This window comes from Silurus meridionalis, chromosome 1 (genome assembly GCF_014805685.1).
Source record: "Silurus meridionalis isolate SWU-2019-XX chromosome 1, ASM1480568v1, whole genome shotgun sequence".
NCBI classification, from domain to species: Eukaryota; Metazoa; Chordata; class Actinopteri; order Siluriformes; family Siluridae; genus Silurus; species Silurus meridionalis.
The window spans coordinates 2,472,252-2,489,355 of record NC_060884.1 but is presented as its reverse complement, the minus strand read 5'-3'; the positions used below and the strand labels follow the sequence as shown (position 1 = coordinate 2,489,355).

At 40.5% G+C, this 17,104-nt stretch overlaps 1 protein-coding gene across 3 annotated transcripts in view; it reads right to left on the bottom strand.

Annotated features, from left to right (window-relative positions):
- The window catches only part of wipf1b (WAS/WASL interacting protein family, member 1b), a 19,437-nt gene extending 3,624 nt beyond the window's left edge, over positions 1–15,813 (bottom strand). Inside the window, exons 1-5 of one of the 3 annotated variants that reach the window (XM_046857323.1) lie at positions 15,511–15,813; positions 3,283–3,394; positions 1,918–2,047; positions 1,424–1,561; positions 1–193 (exon numbers count right to left, since the gene is read on the bottom strand). The exon at positions 1–193 is cut by the window's left edge and continues 542 nt beyond it. In XM_046857323.1, the coding sequence (XP_046713279.1) occupies positions 1–193; positions 1,424–1,561; positions 1,918–2,047; positions 3,283–3,333 (512 nt within the window). In that variant the 5' untranslated portion in view covers positions 3,334–3,394; positions 15,511–15,813. Of the gene's footprint in view, positions 194–1,423; positions 1,562–1,917; positions 2,048–3,282; positions 3,402–12,439; positions 12,691–15,510 lie in introns of those variants that run through there. The other 2 variants (XM_046857304.1, XM_046857314.1) reach the window with 2 other exon arrangements.
- Between the last annotated feature and the right edge of the window lie 1,291 nt (positions 15,814–17,104).

The following is a 17,104-nucleotide window of genomic DNA, read 5'->3' as shown; positions in this document are numbered from 1 at the left end:
TTTGGAACGGGCGGAGGAAGCACTCCTGGGGTATCAGAGCTTGGGGGTGCCATTCGGAAACGTGGAGAGTCAGAAGGGCCATTACGCTGTCCAGGGAAACGTGGGGTGGAGCTGGCACCACCTACAAAAGGGCGAGGAGCAGAACTGCGAGTCCCTGGAGGAAGCATGGGGGGTCGAACGCCACCACCAGAGTCTAAAAATAATGAAAATAAGAAGATTGAACATCCAATTGTATTTTAGTTAACTGCTTAAAAGCTCTGCATTTTCCTACTGTAACGTAACTATTTAAAAAAAATTATATTCTATATGTAATAAATCTCTATTCTGATCTATTGTTTTGTAACATGATGTGCATCGTGAATTCGCAGTGGAAATCAGCATTTTATTCATCATTCTTCTATTGCAGTTGCGCTGTTTGAACACAAGAGGTCTGTGCAACCCATACAGTTCAAATATATAAGAGCACTCTGGTCACATGGTTGCATTTCTTTCAGGAAGAACCTGTGGATATTATATCACAAATTAAATTTACTACAATTCGACTGTAATACAACTATATTCTATTTTATGTTTTTCTATTCTAGCTCCATTATTTTCTAGCGTAATCCAGCTCCATTATAGTCTACTGTAATAAAGCCCTATTCTATTCTATTCTATTCTATTCTATTTCAACGCCATTATATTCTACTGTAATAAAGCCCTATTCTATTCTTTTCTATTATATTCTATTATATTCCAACTCCATTATAGTCTACTGTAATAAAGCCCTATTCTATTCTATTCTATTCTATTCTATTCTATTCTATTCTATTTCAACTCCATTATGGTCTACTGTAATAAAGCCCTATTCTATTCTATTCTATTCTATTGTAATCAGCTATATTCTATTTTACTGTAATTTAGCTCTATTCTATTCTATTCTATTTCAGCTTCATTATATTCAAGTGTAATACAGCTCTTTTCAATTCAGTGCAATTCTATTTTATTCTATTCCACTGTAATAAAGCTATTCTGCTGCAGTGTGATACAGTTCTATAAAAACATTTCACTGTAATCATCTCTATTATATTCTATCATAATGTAGCTCTATTCAATTCATTTCAATTTTATTTATTCTACTCTACTGTAATAAAGCTCTATTCTATTTTAGTGTAATTCAGATCTATTCTATTTATATTTTACTGTAATTATAGCTCTAAGCTTTTCCATTATATTCCAGCTCAATTCTATTTTGGTGCAATACAGCTCTATTTTATTTTTTTCTACTGTAATCCAGCTTCGATATATTCCAGAGTATAAAATGTTGCATGCCTGCGCATTTGTGTGTGTGTGTGTGTGTGTGTGTGTGTGTGTGTGTGTGTGTGTGTGTGTGTGTGAGAGAGAGAGAGAGAGAGAGAGAGAGAGAGAGAGAGGCGTTCCTTACCATCCCTAGTGGAACGCAGCTTTGGCATACCATCTTGAAACAGGCCTCCAAGTCCTCCTGGAGCACCACCTCCAAACCCACCTCCGCCTCCTCCACCGCCGCTGCCGCCTCCTCCACCACCTCCACCTACTTTGGGCTCTGTGAAAACAAATTAAAAGCAAATGAAGACAAATACACTGTTCCATAACGTGTTCATTGGGGTGTAAGTGGATTTAAAGCTTCACAGCATGCTGAACGACAAACAGAGTCACTCCATCATTCTAGAATCATCTATCACACAACTCTACTTCTTTTGTCTCATCACAGTGTTGCAGTAATGTTCATTTATTCACTGATATTTTTGCTTTGTTTCCCCTGAGAGTGACTTTACCAAACTGCTTAATTGCTACAAAACATCTACAGGGTTTAGAACCTTCACCTGATGTCTTTGGCTTGCTACCCTGGAGCATCTGTGGTGTGTGTGTGTGTGTGTGTGTGTGTGTGTGCCTTCTTACTGTCGATCACAGGTGCACTGCGGTCACTGGTAACAGTCTTTTTAAGTCGGGTTCCTTTGGAGATGTCGGACAAAAGCGCGTTCCTGCTATGCTGCTCAGACTTATTCAGGACGGGTTTCTCCGTGTTGGCCTGCTCACAAACACACACACACACACACACACACACACACACACACACACACACACACACAGTCAGTCGCACTCTGGTGTTGGGATACATGTGCTTTAATGTCCTTCCATGTTTCCTTCACTCTCATAAATGCTTCAAGGATCTGATTATTCTACTGTTTTCTACTGCACTATAGCTCTATTCTATTCTATTCTATTCTAATCCAACTCCATTATATTCTACTATAATACAGCTCTATTCTATTTTATTCTATTCTATATATTTATTTCTATTCAGCTCCATTATATTCTACTGCAATATAGCTCTATTCTATTCAATTCGGCTCCATTATATTCTACTATAATATCGCTCTGTTCTATTCTATTCTATTCTACCTCTATTTTATTTTATTCTATAATAGATAGAATAGAAATCTATAATTTCCATAGATTAACCTCAAAGAGACTTGCTGATGGTGCCAAACAGAAGAAAGGAGGCCGGCCTCTCCCTGAGGTGGTGAATAAAGACATATTTTATTCTATTCTATATATTTATTTCTATTCAGCTCCATTATATTCTACTGCAATATAGCTCTATTCTATTCTATTCTATTCTATTCTATTCTATTCTATTCTAATCCAACTCCATTATATTCTACTATAATACAGCTCTATTCTATTTTATTCTATTCTATATATTTATTTCTATTCAGCTCCATTATATTCTACTGCAATATAGCTCTATTCTATTCTATTCTATTCTATTCGGCTCCATTATATTCTATTCTATTGTAATCCAGCTCCATTAATACAGCTCTGTTCTATTCTATTCTTTTTATTTCTATTCAGCTCCATATATATTGTACTGTAATAAAGCCGTACTCTATTCTATTATAATCAGCTCTATTCTATTGCACTGTAATAAAGCTCTATTTCATTCTATTCTATTGTAATTGGCTCTACTCTATTCTACTGTTATATTGCTCTATTCTATTCTACTCGTTCTATTCAGATCCATTATATTCTACTGTAATAGATATTCTATTGCAGATTTTTTTTTAGAATCAGCTCTATTCTATTCTACTATAACATAGCCCTATTCTATTCTATTCTATTAGACCAGATCTAGATAGATTTAACTTTAGTGACGTTTACCTTTTCTATATAAAGTGTAATAGTGTGGCAAATAATCTGAATATAAAAGTAGTGTGTGTGTGTGTGTGTGTGTGTGTGTGTGTGTGTGTGTGTGTAAAATACCAGAGTCAGGGTCGGAGGTGGGGGAGGAGGGGGCGGTGGGGGGACTGGCATCGTCTGTCCTCAGTGTCTCCTCCTCTTATATCAAGCAAAGAGAAATGTAGGAATCAAACATCTGCAACCTGTGTAAAAATACACACACACACACACACACACACACACACACACACACACACACACACACACACATTAATAATCCACAACAACTTGTGGACGTAAATATAATCAGGTAACATCACAATTCGCATACATCCTTCAGCGTAACTGCTGTGTTTCATTTCCCATTCGAGTAGAAAAAAAGGACCTGTGAAATCACCAACAGCCGTTCCTCTAGGGTTCCTCTAATCAGCTGAGACCTGGTTGAACAGGGAGTGGAGCTCCGCAACCAAAGTCTGTGAGGAAGTATCTAGTGATCTCCGTTTTTCCAAGTTATTTATAAAATGGTTGTAAAAATAGGTCTAGAGCCACATGTGTTTCTCCTCAGACTGCACCTTTAAATCACATCCTGCTGTGTTCATACTTGAGCTGCTTGTTTTATCCAGGTGATGCAGAAAACAATCCACGCTCCGGCAGCTGAACATGACGGCGTAACGACGCAACAATGCTGCAGGAGTGTGTGTGTTTATATGAGGGAGAAAAAAAAACTGAAGTTCTGACGCTGAATTGTATAGTGGAACAATCGGAGTAAAATCAGGATCTATGGCGCATCTGTGTTCCCGTTTTGTCCACCGCTTCTCTCCTTTAACAAATAAAATGCAAATGATGACAAATACGTCTGCTTCTGTCCATCTATCTCTTTTCTGTTCATTCTCTCTTTGTGTGTCTGTGTCTCTGTCCTTCTCTATATATGTGAGTATGTGGATTCATATGTGTGTTTCTGTCTCCAATTCTCTTAGAGTCTGTCTCGTTGTGTCTCTATGTCCGTGTTTGTGTTTCTATTGTGTGTGTGTGTGTGTGTGTGTGTGTGTGTGTGTGTGTGTGTGTGTGTGGCTCTCAAGGTGCATCCTCTATGTGTCTCTCGGTCCCTCTCTGTTTCTCATCTGTGTCCTGGCATGTAGGCACACACACTGATCAGGCATGACATAATGACATTATCATCTCTCCATATTCATTTCTCACGCTGTCTCTCTCGCACCATGTCTGTCTCTCCACCTCTGTCTTTCTCTCCGTCCTCTCTCCCTGTCCCCCTATCAATTCAATTCAATTATTTGTGTACAGCTTTAAACAATTAACATTGTCTCAAAGCAGCTTTACACAGATAATGTGGTAATAAAGAATGAATGAGATTTTCTTTATAAGTGTAAGTTTGTCCCTGATGAACAAGCCAATGGCGACTTTGGTGAAGGGAGAAACCTTGAGAGGAACCAGACTCAAGAGGGAACCTCATCCTCATCTGGGTGGCACCAAATGTCCATTTATTACAGATATATGAAAATCAGATGCAAACTGTAGTCCTGAGGCAGTGTAGCAGACTGTTGACTTTAACAACAGTCCAAATCCAAATCCTCAAAGTTCTGTTTTCACTCCGTAATTTCATGGATCTCCATGCCGCAGATGAGAAACCATCTTCTGCTGCACAAAGTTGCCTCCAATCGAGGAGCGAACACCATCTAAAGGCAGGCCGAGATGAAGCAGGCAGATCCGAGAAGAGAAGAGGGGCAGGAACAGTGGTCACTGGTACCTCAGGAGGATGTTTAACTGGACCGAAAGAGACCCCTCTCTCTCTTTAAGACTTTCATCGCTAAAATCCAGTGCAGGACATAAACAGGAAATAATAAAACAGATATAGCTCTCGCTTCCCTTTCGCTACCTCACGACACGTCGAGTCTTTGTGGTGAGGAAAATTTCGGGTCATTACGGTCATTAAAGACACACACACACAAACACACACACACTCTCTCCCTCTCTTTTAACTAGTAAAACACACTCTCTTTCATCACCAGTGCCCCTCCCAGTCTGCCACATCATTGCTGCTTCTCTCTTCCTCTCTTTCACTCCATCCCCCTACTCCTCCCCTCGCTCTGCCTTTCTGCACAAGCACTTGTTTTTTTTTATTGCAGCGAGCGAACATCCGCTGAGCGTGCCAAAACTTTTGCACGCTGGTGCAAGTAGGCTGTGATGTGGGCACATGGATGTATTAACAATAGCCACGAAAAAGATAGAAACACACACACACACACACACACACACACAAACTATTATATACAATCATGCTACTGCGAACTAGCTGTTACTAAAGGACACACACATGCACATATACAAACAGACATCCGCAACCTCATCCCCAACCATACAGCTTGGACAAGTGTGTGTGTGTGTGTGTGTGTGTGTGTGTGTGTGTGTGTAAATGATCGCTTACAGAATATTATTAACCACTGAGATTTGGGGAAAACACAGAGTGTCCTTTAGAAGGCCCTGGACTGAAGCTTGTTTTCATTCCAGAGTCGTAAGCGCTTGAGTCAGGACACGCTTCTGCACAGAATCTTTACACACACACACACACACACACACACACACACACACACACACAAGCACACACACAAAACACCATTTCACACACACGTATATGTACATGCCTAATGTCTAAAGCAGGTGGCTGAAGCGGATAAGCACGCTATATTACTGACTGTGATGACATACCAAATATAAGAGCGCGCGTGCACACACACACACACACACACACACACACACACACACACACACACTGAACGACTGTATTTGTATGTAAGAATCGTGGAAATATGTAGCACTATTAACATTTACAGGTTCTTCCACACAAACACATCACGTCTCGTCACATACACTATATGGACAAAAGCATGTGGACACCTGACCATCAGATTGATACATGCCTCTTTTTGAACATTCCATTCCATATTTGGTCGCCATTTGCTCTTATAATAAGCTCTACTCTTCTAAGAAGATGTTCCACTAGTTTTTGTGGAGATTTGTGAAGATCCATTCAGCCACAAGGGTGTTAGTAAAGTCAGGTTCTGATGGAGGTGAGGAGTGAAGTCAACATTTACATTCATGCCAAAGGTGTTCGATAGCTCTATAGCAGGAGATCTTCCACCAAATCCAACCCATGGAAAGCATATCTTCATGGAGATGTGCAAATGTATGTTTATTATTAGTGAAACCAAACTCAACAAAGAGCATGAAGGAAAAATATTTGTGTAAATGTTTTAAAGTAATTATGGTGTTTTAAATGACTTAAATTTTCTTTGCCGCGTTTCCACACGGACGGTTTTAATTGCCGGATGTGCACGCCATGCTGGAATTGGGTGCTCGATTTAAGATTTAGCACATCAGTAAAACAAATGTTCAGTGATTAAAAATGATTTTTGTACCTACAGTACACACCTTTAGATAAGTCTTCATATAAGTGTTAATATAAGAACACTGAGGAAACCCTGAGGTCAGCTCAAGGTCGAAAAGAAAGATGCTACTCAGACTAATATCGTCCATGTGCGATACAAAGACAGAATGTCACCCTGTCACCGAGGTCACAAAAACGTAACGATACCTCAGAAAATCTGTCCCTGTATAAAGTGATTATTGATATTGATTATTTTAGTAAAAGCTGCTGTTTTTTGGGGCAGAAAGACAGACAGACAGACAGACAGACAGACTCTTGACTATATGAACGTTTTGGTTTATAGGACTGTGGTGAGACCTGAGATGTTCTATGGGTTGGAGACAGTGGCATCGAGTAAAAGACAGGAGGTGGAGCTGGAGGTAGCAGAGCTGAAGATGTTGAGATGTTCGTTGGGAGTGACGACGATGGACAGGATTAAAAATGAGTTTATTAGAGGGACGGCGCATGTAGGACGTTTTGGTGACAAGGTGAGGGAGGTGTGATTGAGATGGTTTGGACATGTGCAGAGGAGGGACAAGGGGTATATCAGTAGGAGAATGCTGAGGATGGAGACACCAGGAAGGAGGAAAAGAGGAAGACCAAGGAGGAGGTTTATGGATGTGGTGAGGGAAGACATGCAGGTAGTTGGTGTGAAAGAGGCAAATGTAGAGGACAGGGGGTATAGAGACGGATGATCGGCTGTGGCGCCCCCTAATGGGAGCAGCCGGAAGAAGAAGAAGAAGATATGAACTTTTCGCTTGATGTTGTAGTGAAATATCACATTTAAGCAATTCCTTAATTTTGATTTTCAACACGTCATGGAGAAAGATTGGAGTGGAAAATATAATTCAAATAAATTGTTCGGAAATTGTAATGAAGAATGCCACAATACACGTTCTTTTCATACTTTTTTAAATCGGCGAAAGACTCCTCTCTGTTATAGCGTTGTACTGGTTTTTCTTTACAAAAAAAATTTCTGATCATATGGCCCACCCTTATGCAGTCCGTAGTAATGCACTTATCTATCACTTGTTACATCAATGCAGATTGAATTGAATAAAATGTATAGAGAAGCAAAAGACAATGAACGAGATTGTGGTATGGTTTAAAGAGTAAATCTGTACAACCGCTGCTTTCATTTCTGCTTTTTCGCACTCGCTTCACTCACTCCTCAGACTCATTTTAGATAATAGACACCGCCCCCTAGCCACCGTACCCCAGAAACCCTCCTTCGTATGACCTCGCGAACGCTCAGGCAATGAGGCTCGCTCACTCTCGGTTTCACACCCTGAACAATCGCTCGTTTCCTTCCCTGCTTGCTCAAAGTTCTTTTCATTCCAATCTGATGTTCACTCACTGCAGGTTGAGGTAAAACTGATCTACGCACTCGGTTTAATTCGTGTGCATTTCTCATGATGATAAGCAGGACTTCCCTAGCTGGCTTCAGTTTCCTGATTACAGCTACAGCACAATATTTGTTGTTTTTTTTCCACTCTGAAGTTTGCGCTCTGACTGTTAATGTGGTTACACAGCTGAGTGCAAAAAGTTTGCATCCAAAAACGCTTGTTTTAGCAGATAATACATTTAGAGCAACAGTTACTGTTTTTTATCATTTCTTTTTGTGGTTTTACACACAAATAAAATGCCACATAGTGACGCTAAACTATTTGTGTTGCCTTTTAAACCTCTCAGTTGAACTTTTTTCTTTGTTGATTTCTTTTTTTTTATTCAAACTGAGCCGTGTTTTCAGGTTTGAGTCTTGGAAACACCCACGTTTAATTTTCTTGCATTCGTTTAATTTGTAGTTTTGTAGATTTGCATAGCACCATAAAGGATTTAATGGAAAGTAGGTTTGGGGGCGTATTGGGAGGGTCTCACAAACCTTTGCACACCCTTTTAAATTTAATTAAATAAAAAAACAATAGTACTAATTGGCAGTCAGGTGTGTGTTTCAGTTGTGACAGGATTCGTCAGAGGGGTTTATCAGTTCTGAGTGATGGGAAAATCCCTGCTAGGTGGAAAAACACTTATTTCACTTATTTGAGTCTAAAATGAAAACACGGCCTACTTGTGGTGTCAACTGACATCAGGGGGTCATGATTCACACGATGACAATGTTAAGAGAATAGTTGAGTGGGAGGTCAGAGTCAACAGCCGTGCTCTCCGAGTGGGAGGGGAGTCCAGGTAGTCCCCGAGCTACGATGGAGATTCGTTTCCATCGTAACTTTAAAATATCGTAACACAAAACATGACCTAGCCTACATAGGATTCTTGAAGAATGGTAATCAGTATAGGGTAGTAAACTGCAATTTGTTAAATTACATAATTTAGCAAAACAGAGCAATTTACAGTATCATACTGTATACATTTTACAGTCTATATTAGAGGTCGACCAATTCATCGATTTTGCCGCTTAATCAGCACAGTTAGTTGATACCTGGAACTATCGGCTATGGTTAAAGATCCATATTGATAGTTTTTCCGGCTTCCAGTCTGTTGTCATTACGATAGCGACCTCTAGAGGCGAATCCCGAACTCCACATGCTGTTTGTTTTAACATTAAACTGCGTGCTGTATGGAGAGCGCTATATTTATTACTTATAATGTATTATTGATATACCCATATTTATAAATATATTCATGTTTATCGTTTAGCACATTTTCATGATTTGGTACTGTTTTCTTTTTTGTAATAAAGTTCAGTACTATTTTACATAATGTTATGTTGTTTTTTTGTATTCAGTGAAGGCGGAGCATAGCCTGCTAGGTTTGCATAACGCGTGAAACAAAAAGCATTTTACGATCTTGTCGTATCGTTATCGCCATTGTAAGATCGTAAAAATAGACCGTAAGTCAAACCATTATAACTCAGGAACCATGTGTACTATTTCTTTCATGCAAATTAAACAGACGCTAGACAACCGTGGGCGTCTGCATGCTCACGTACACAGAAAAGGGCTGATAGAATGCATTTTTTTTTTTTTTTTTTATAAGTGCAAAAAATATAAAGGAAACGTATGACACCATTATGACATTATATCCTATGTAGTGAGCCTGAATGGTGAATCGGGTTGTTATATCATCACAATTTCTCAGTTCTCATTTGTGGTGTAATGAATCATGGTTTCTTATTTTTTGTCAATTACCATCCACCTGTTCGAGATTGGGTTTCCTTCCTGTGGTGAATCAGGACCTCTTCCTGCATGTTCTACCTGGACTGAGATGGATAGAGTTGAATTACAACACGTTTTTTCATTAATGGTATTTGGCAGACACCATCATAAAGAGCGACTTTATGATTTTTTAACCTTGTTCATAAAACTGAGCATACAACAAAAGAGTTAAGGGCCTTGATAAGGGGCCCAGGAATGTCAGCTTGGTGAGGCTGAGATTTGAACTCACCACCTTTGGATATAAAATCCAATGGCTTAACCGGTAAGCTTCAAATTTTAATAGCATGGATATTTCGATCTAGGGATTTGATGAAGTAATGGACGTCAGGCAACCGTTAATACGTGGAAATGTCTACTGCCTGGAAACCCACACATTTCCCTTTAGACTGCAGATCTTACTTCAGCATAGATGTGATGTAAGATGAAACCGCGAATGGCAGTCAGTGTTGCTCAAATGGTAGCTGGTAATCCTCGCAAGAATTGAATTACTAAAACAAGCTCTAAGAGATTAAAGTATCGTACAGTGTGTCATCCTGTCCAGTGTAAAAGATCACCAGACCACCGATTTCCTCATTAACACGCAACGTCGTTATGAAATGCCTCCGATTTAGGGAGTTAAAACTCCTCCCTTCGTTCGACAGTCAGACCCTCGGCTCCTGCACTCATACCGTCCCTTAATCCCATGCCGCCGCACAATCGATTGTAGGCGTGGCCTGAGCTTGCAAAGTGCATATTATCCAGGCGGTGTAAGGTTTTAGATTACAGCTGAGAACATTAACCCCGCTGGCTTCTGGGAATTTTATACAACAGAGAAGCGTCATGGTTGTGTTACTTCACCAGAGGAACACTCATGCGTACGTGTGAACTCACAACATATAACTCGGGTTAGAGACTAGAGCGTCGTGAGGAAGACGTATGCATACACTGAGGTGGGACATGTAAAAAAAAAAAAAAAAAAAAAAAAGAAAAAGAAAAAGTGGACATTTTTGTTCTTATCTCTGTTTCATCATCATTGTCAATCCGTCTTTGTGTACATCTGTGTGTTTTTCTGTGCATCTCACCCCTCCATTTCTCTCTCTTTTTGGCAAATTGTCTCTGTCTCTCACTATCCATCTGTAACGCCTTCCTTCAAAGTCTCAGTCCATCTATGTCTCTCTATCTGTATCTTCTTTGTGTCTTTCCGTCACACCGTCTCCCTAGGTTTGTCTCCGTCTTTCTATCTGCATCTTTTTTCTGCACCCCTCTCAAATACATGGTCTCTCAATACCCATGTCTTTCTCTGTGTCTTTGTCCCAAGCTTTGTCCTAGGTGTGTGTCTCCCTCTCTCTCTTTCTTTATCGGTATCTTGTCTCCTTCCCTCTCACTCTCCCTGTCTCTCTCTTGGTTTCTCTCATTTGCTCCCTGTCTCGCTCTAATGGTCTTGCTCTGTATCTCTCAATGTCCATGATTATCTGTCTGCCCCATTTCTTTCAGTCTCTCTCTCTTTGTCTTTCCATCAGGTTTGTCTTTGTGCCTCCGTGTCTCGTTTTTTATTATATATCTCGTCTCCCTTTCCCGGTCTCTCTCTCTCTGAATTAATTTTTTTTTCGATTCTCTCAATGACTCTGTCTCTTAATGTCTATGTCTCCACTTTGTTTATGTATCTCTCTCTCTTTTTGTATCTTTCTATCACACTGTCTTCATTGGTTTGTCTCTGTTTCTCTTTGTATCTCTCAATCGCTGTCTCTCAGAGTCTGTATCTATCTGTCTGTCTCTGTCTCTTCTGTCTCTTTTTCGTTCCTTGCGACTTTCCGTCATTTTCTTGCATCACTCTCAATGTCTCTGCCTCTCTTTCTTTCTGTGTGTCTCTCTTTGTCTTTTCATCCCACTGACTTCATAGGTTTCGCTCTCTGCCTGTCTCTCTCCGAGAGTCTCTCGCTCTCTCAATGTCTCTGAGAGAATTTACGTACGTTCACTCCTGCAGCGGCCCGAGGGGAAGTTACTAAATGAGACTCAGAGAAACAAGACTCAGATAACAAACTCTTCCGTTTTTTTGGCTGGAAATGCACAAGTATTTATTTTTTACATTCTCACACGCCACCACACTCACACTCACAGTCCATCTCACACTCACACACACATCCTGACCGCGAGCTGGGAGACATCATGACCTCGCAATGTCTCTCAGCGTCTGTCTATCTCTCAATCTCCATGGTATCTGACTCCATTCCTTTCTGAGTCTCTCTCTTTGTGTCTTTAAGTCACACTGTCTTTCGTGTCTTTCGATATGTATCTAGTTTTCCTGTCTTTCACTGTCCTGGCTGTTTTTTTCCTGTATTACTCCCTGTCTGTCTCTAGACATCTTAGTTTGTCTCTGTGTCATTTCTTTGTATGTGCGTCTCTTTGTGACTTTCCAGGTTTGTCTCCGTCTAATGTCACAGTAAAATCCTCATAACCTCGTTCCCTACACTCGAGCGAATTTCAGCACACCTCCGGGTATCCGAGTGTAACGGAAGCAGTGCCACCCACAGAGCATGCTGTAAACTTAACCCCCACGACCTCACACACTCACACACACACACACACGTGCGCACACACACACACACAAATCAAAAGGGCAGCAATTGCTGGGTGTTTCTGCGTAACCTACCACATCTGGAGCAACATTCAAAACACCAGGTAGCGCATCGTCAGCACAGACCAGCCAGGAAATAGGAACGAATGACTCTCTGTCTTTCTTTCGTTCACATTTCTTTCCACTTCCTCTTAAAAAAAAAAAAAAGAGACGTTTGCACTTCCTCCGAGGGGCCGAATCAGATTGTACGCTGCTTTAGTAACGTGCATTCTTTTCAAACCGTGCAACCTGAAGGTCGTACGCTTCCACGCGCTATTTCTAGGAATTCAACAAAAATGTGTTGTTACTTAATCGCACCAAAGGGCTGAAGTTTGAGCGATCTGATACAGAACCACGGGTGAATGCAATAGTTGGCGCCCCCCCTCTCGCCCACCCTCGCCCATCTTCGCCCCCCTCCACCAGCCCCTGCTTCCCCTTAGCTTCTGAGAAAGAAAAAAAAAAGCAGGGCCCCATATTGTCCAATTCTATACACAACTAATTCACTTTATTTATTTATATATATATAAAATCCTATTTTGCTACATGCAACTTTGACGTATTAAGTATTTAAGTAATTATGTTTTTACTAGAATGCTCAAAATTTAGCATTCATTCATACTGACTTGGGCTGCATCCAGCAAGTACAAGCAGAATGTAGCATTAGCCAAAACTTTATCTGAGAAGAAAAATCATTTTCAGTTGAGACACAACTACAGTTTGTGTTGTTTTTTTTTCCCTTCTAATTCTCTGCTAGCAAATGTATGCGATATTTATGATATTCGGTGTAGTTATTTGTTCTGTAGCGTTAGCTAGAAGGTTATAAATGTGGAAGTGGAAGCTCTGTGGTTAAGATGTTAAGATTTCTGATCGAAAGGTCGTGAGATCAGTTCCTACCATCACCAGGTTTGCCAGTGCTGGAGAGAATCGCAACTCGCCTTGTTCGTTCTACACGTACAACTTAAAAAGCTCGTCCAATATCAAGTCATGTTCCAAAGGGTATAAGGGCATGTTCCAAAATGGTGCAAATGTAAAGTGAGCGAATGAAGTGCATCAGTTACCTCAAAATTAAGTTCTGGTGAAAAGTGTTATTAGTACAATATGCTTCATTTGCTTTCATTGAAACAAATATTTGATTTCATTTGACTAGCATTATCTCCATTAGCCAATGCTAGGCTAATGGAGATATTATTGATAGTTTTACTAAACTGCGTCTGAAACCCGTTTTGCTTTGCCATCATTAATTGTGCAAAACGTCATTAAACGCGAAGAGGAAGTTCTTGTATATGTTATTATGTAGGTGTTTATTGTTGAGGAACCACAAGTTCCTCAAATGGTGCACATTACAGCATTAGCAACTCACACTCACACTCACATTCACACACACACACACACACACACACACACACACTAAACACCCGATGACAATGTGGGCCTGTGTGTGAAGGGTTGCCGTACTCAAAGCCACAGAGTTCAGAGCCGGTCAGTATTCACGTTAGAGTAAATCAGTTGATGCCCCAAGTGAACATCTGACACCCCCGAGGTAAATACAGCAGGCATTATAAAGTTCATACTGTAATATGCACCATGACACATTTTATATCAGAATTACCAAAAAAACTCTCGATTGCTCTCTCTCTCTTTTTCTCTTCTCTGTCTGTGTCTCTCTATCAGTCCATCTCTGTTCCCCCTTTCACTGTATGTTTGTCTCTGTGTCTCTCTGTCCTTTACTGTCTTTCTTTCACTTTCACTGTGTCTCTCTCAAACTCTGCATCTTGCCTCTATCTCTCTTTCTATGTATTCCTTCATTTCTATCCTCCTTTTATTTCTTTCCCTCTTCTGATTCGTGTCTCTCCGACTAGCTGTGTCTTTTTCACCGTCTTTGATAATATCTCTCTCTTCCTCTATTTGTATCTCTTTTTGACTGCGCCTTTTGCTGACTCTTTACATCTTTCTCCCCATCTGTCACTCTCTATTCTTCCTTTTTGTCCAACTTTCCCATAATAGTTCTCTCTTTCTCTCTCTCTCTCTCCCTCGCTCTTTCTTTCTGTTTGTGTCTCTCTGGTTGTGTGTCCTCCCATCTTTTCTTTTCGGTTGTGTCTCTCTTCTGTCTATCTCTCCTCTATCTGGTTGTGTTTCTCTTTCTTCCTCTATCTCTATGTGTCTCTCTCTATGTGTGTCTCTCTTTTCTGTGTCTTTCTATTCCTGTCTTTGTCTCTTTACCACTGATGGTCTCTGTGTCTCTCTCTCGCTCTCTCTCTCTTGTTGTCTATTTCTCCCCTACATGAGTGTCTCTCTTTCCCTCTATCTGTGTCTCTCTTTCTAGTTCTCTCTCTCTCTCTTCATCTGTGTCTCTATCCATCTCTCTCTCTCTCTCTGGTTGTCTATTACTCCCCTATATGAGTGTCTCTCTTTCCCTCTATCTGTGTCTCTCTTTCTAGTTCTCTCTCTCTATTTCTCTCTCTCTCTCTCTCTCTCCCTTCATCTGTGTCTCAATCCATCTCTCTCTCTCTCTCTCTCTCTCTCTCTCTCTCTCTCTAACACACTACTACTTTGTTCGGTCACATGACCCTAATGTCCACGTCACAACAAACTGTAAATAAATACATCACATATTTCTGTTTAAACAAGTGAATGAGTGAAATGAGGGTTCGGGTAAAGCGCGCATGCGCGGTACAGCGGGACCCCAGCCAAGGCTTGTAGCTGCTGTGAAAACAATGTGTGTCTTTGGCTCCAGTATAATGAGATGATTGTAAAGTCAGAAGAACATGAACACCGGCACGGGGCTGGGACTCGGATTAAAGTGCGTCATGTGGAGCTTTTGGGTTTGAGTGTGTTGGAGGAGCATGCTGCTCAGGAAGTGACCAGGAGGAACCTCTTTCTCCATCTTAAAGTTGGCATTACTCCGGGTTTTTCAGTGTGGAGGGAGGGGGGTGGTGGTGGTCAGTTAGAGCGTTTTATTTGTACAATAAAATCCTAAACCATCTCTTACAACCTTACCAGGACTATTCTTGAGATGTCTTCTGAACGCCATGAGATCCAAACATCCTGTTGAGACCATAATAAAAAATAAAAAAAAGTTGCGCTTAAAAAAAGATTTCTGGACTCACCGGTTATTGCTGGATGGGTTTTTATTCCACTGGACCCTCCTTCCGTCCAACAAACGCCAAATAAATCCTCAAAAAGTCCTCCTGCAGCCCATTTAGGGTTCGTTTGACATCTGTATGGAGACCAGAGTCGCTCGCGGGAGCCACTCCTTCCCGCAAAGGCACGCGCGCGCACACGGACACACACACGGACACACACACACACGTTTCCGCCCCAACGCTTTACTAAAATTATGCAGAATAAAAATATAACCCGAGGATTCAGAGGGTCAGGAACACGTCTGAGAATAAAGCGGAAGTGTGTGTGTGTGTGTGTGTGTGTTTGGGGGGGGGTTTCTCCAGAGCTACTGACGTGTTCAGTTTTTCCGAGGTCTTTTTCTTTTTTTTTTTTTTTTCGCCGACGAGAACCGTCTGCGTCTTTAATCTGAGACTGGGATTCCAGATGTGGAGCTGTAGCAACATCTGTCAGGGAGTGATAAAGGAAAAAAAAAGGAGAGAGGGGGGGGTTAATTGAGTTCATTGAAAGTTATGATGCAACATAAACACTGAATTGTGAAATAAATTTTAGAAATTGTAGAAATTCATATTGTGACACTTTGTGTTGTGCAGTGGCCAAAACTCCAAGTCGTTCTACACATACAACTTAAAAAGCTTGTCCAATATCAAGTCTCTTTGATTGACATAGTTTCAACAGCAACAACTTCTCATGAATATCATCATTGAATTTGCATATATATGAATATATAAATATAATTATGTAAATTGGCTGCTATTCTAATAAACGTATCTTCTGCAGCAGAGGTAGCTCCTGGTTTTCCTTTCCTGGGACGTCCTCGTGAGAGCCTGTTTCAGTGTAACGTTTGATGGTTTTGGAGTCTGCACTTTGGGATTTATTTAAAGTTCTTGAAACTTTTCAGCTTAACTGACCTTCATTTCTTAAAATAATGATGGAGTGACTTTTCTCTTTTCTAAGTGTTTCTTGCCATAATATAGATTTTTTGAATGTCGAACATAAAAATATCCGATCCAATTTAGCTATTCAAATATACCGTTCAGGCATCTCTGCTCTAGTCTTCTCCCTGGTGGACACTCCACAAGATGTACGCTACGTGTTCAAAAGTATACGGACAGTTGATCATCACACCAGTGTGAACGGCTGAGTCCAGATCCAGTCTCTTTGCTGTTACAGTAACTTTCACTTTTCTTCTGTTTATTCAGATACAAAAGAACCAGTGAGATCAGCTGATGCTGAATGATGACGTTGGTCTGGGGATGAGGACTGAGGTCTGGGGTTCAGTCTGTGATCCAGTTCATCCTGAAGGTGTACAGTAAGGTTGAGGAGGTCAAGGTTCTGTGCAGAAACCTCCGCTTGTTCCACTTCAACCCTAATACAGCATGGAATGGAAATGTTTTGTGGACCAGAGAATCATCGTGCTGGAACAGAATTGGGCCTCCAGTGAAGGGGAACTGTATTATATATATATATATATATATATATATATATATATATATATATATATATATATATATATATATATACACCATATTGCCAAAAGTATTGGGTCACCTGGTCACCCAATTCGCTCTTATATTTCAT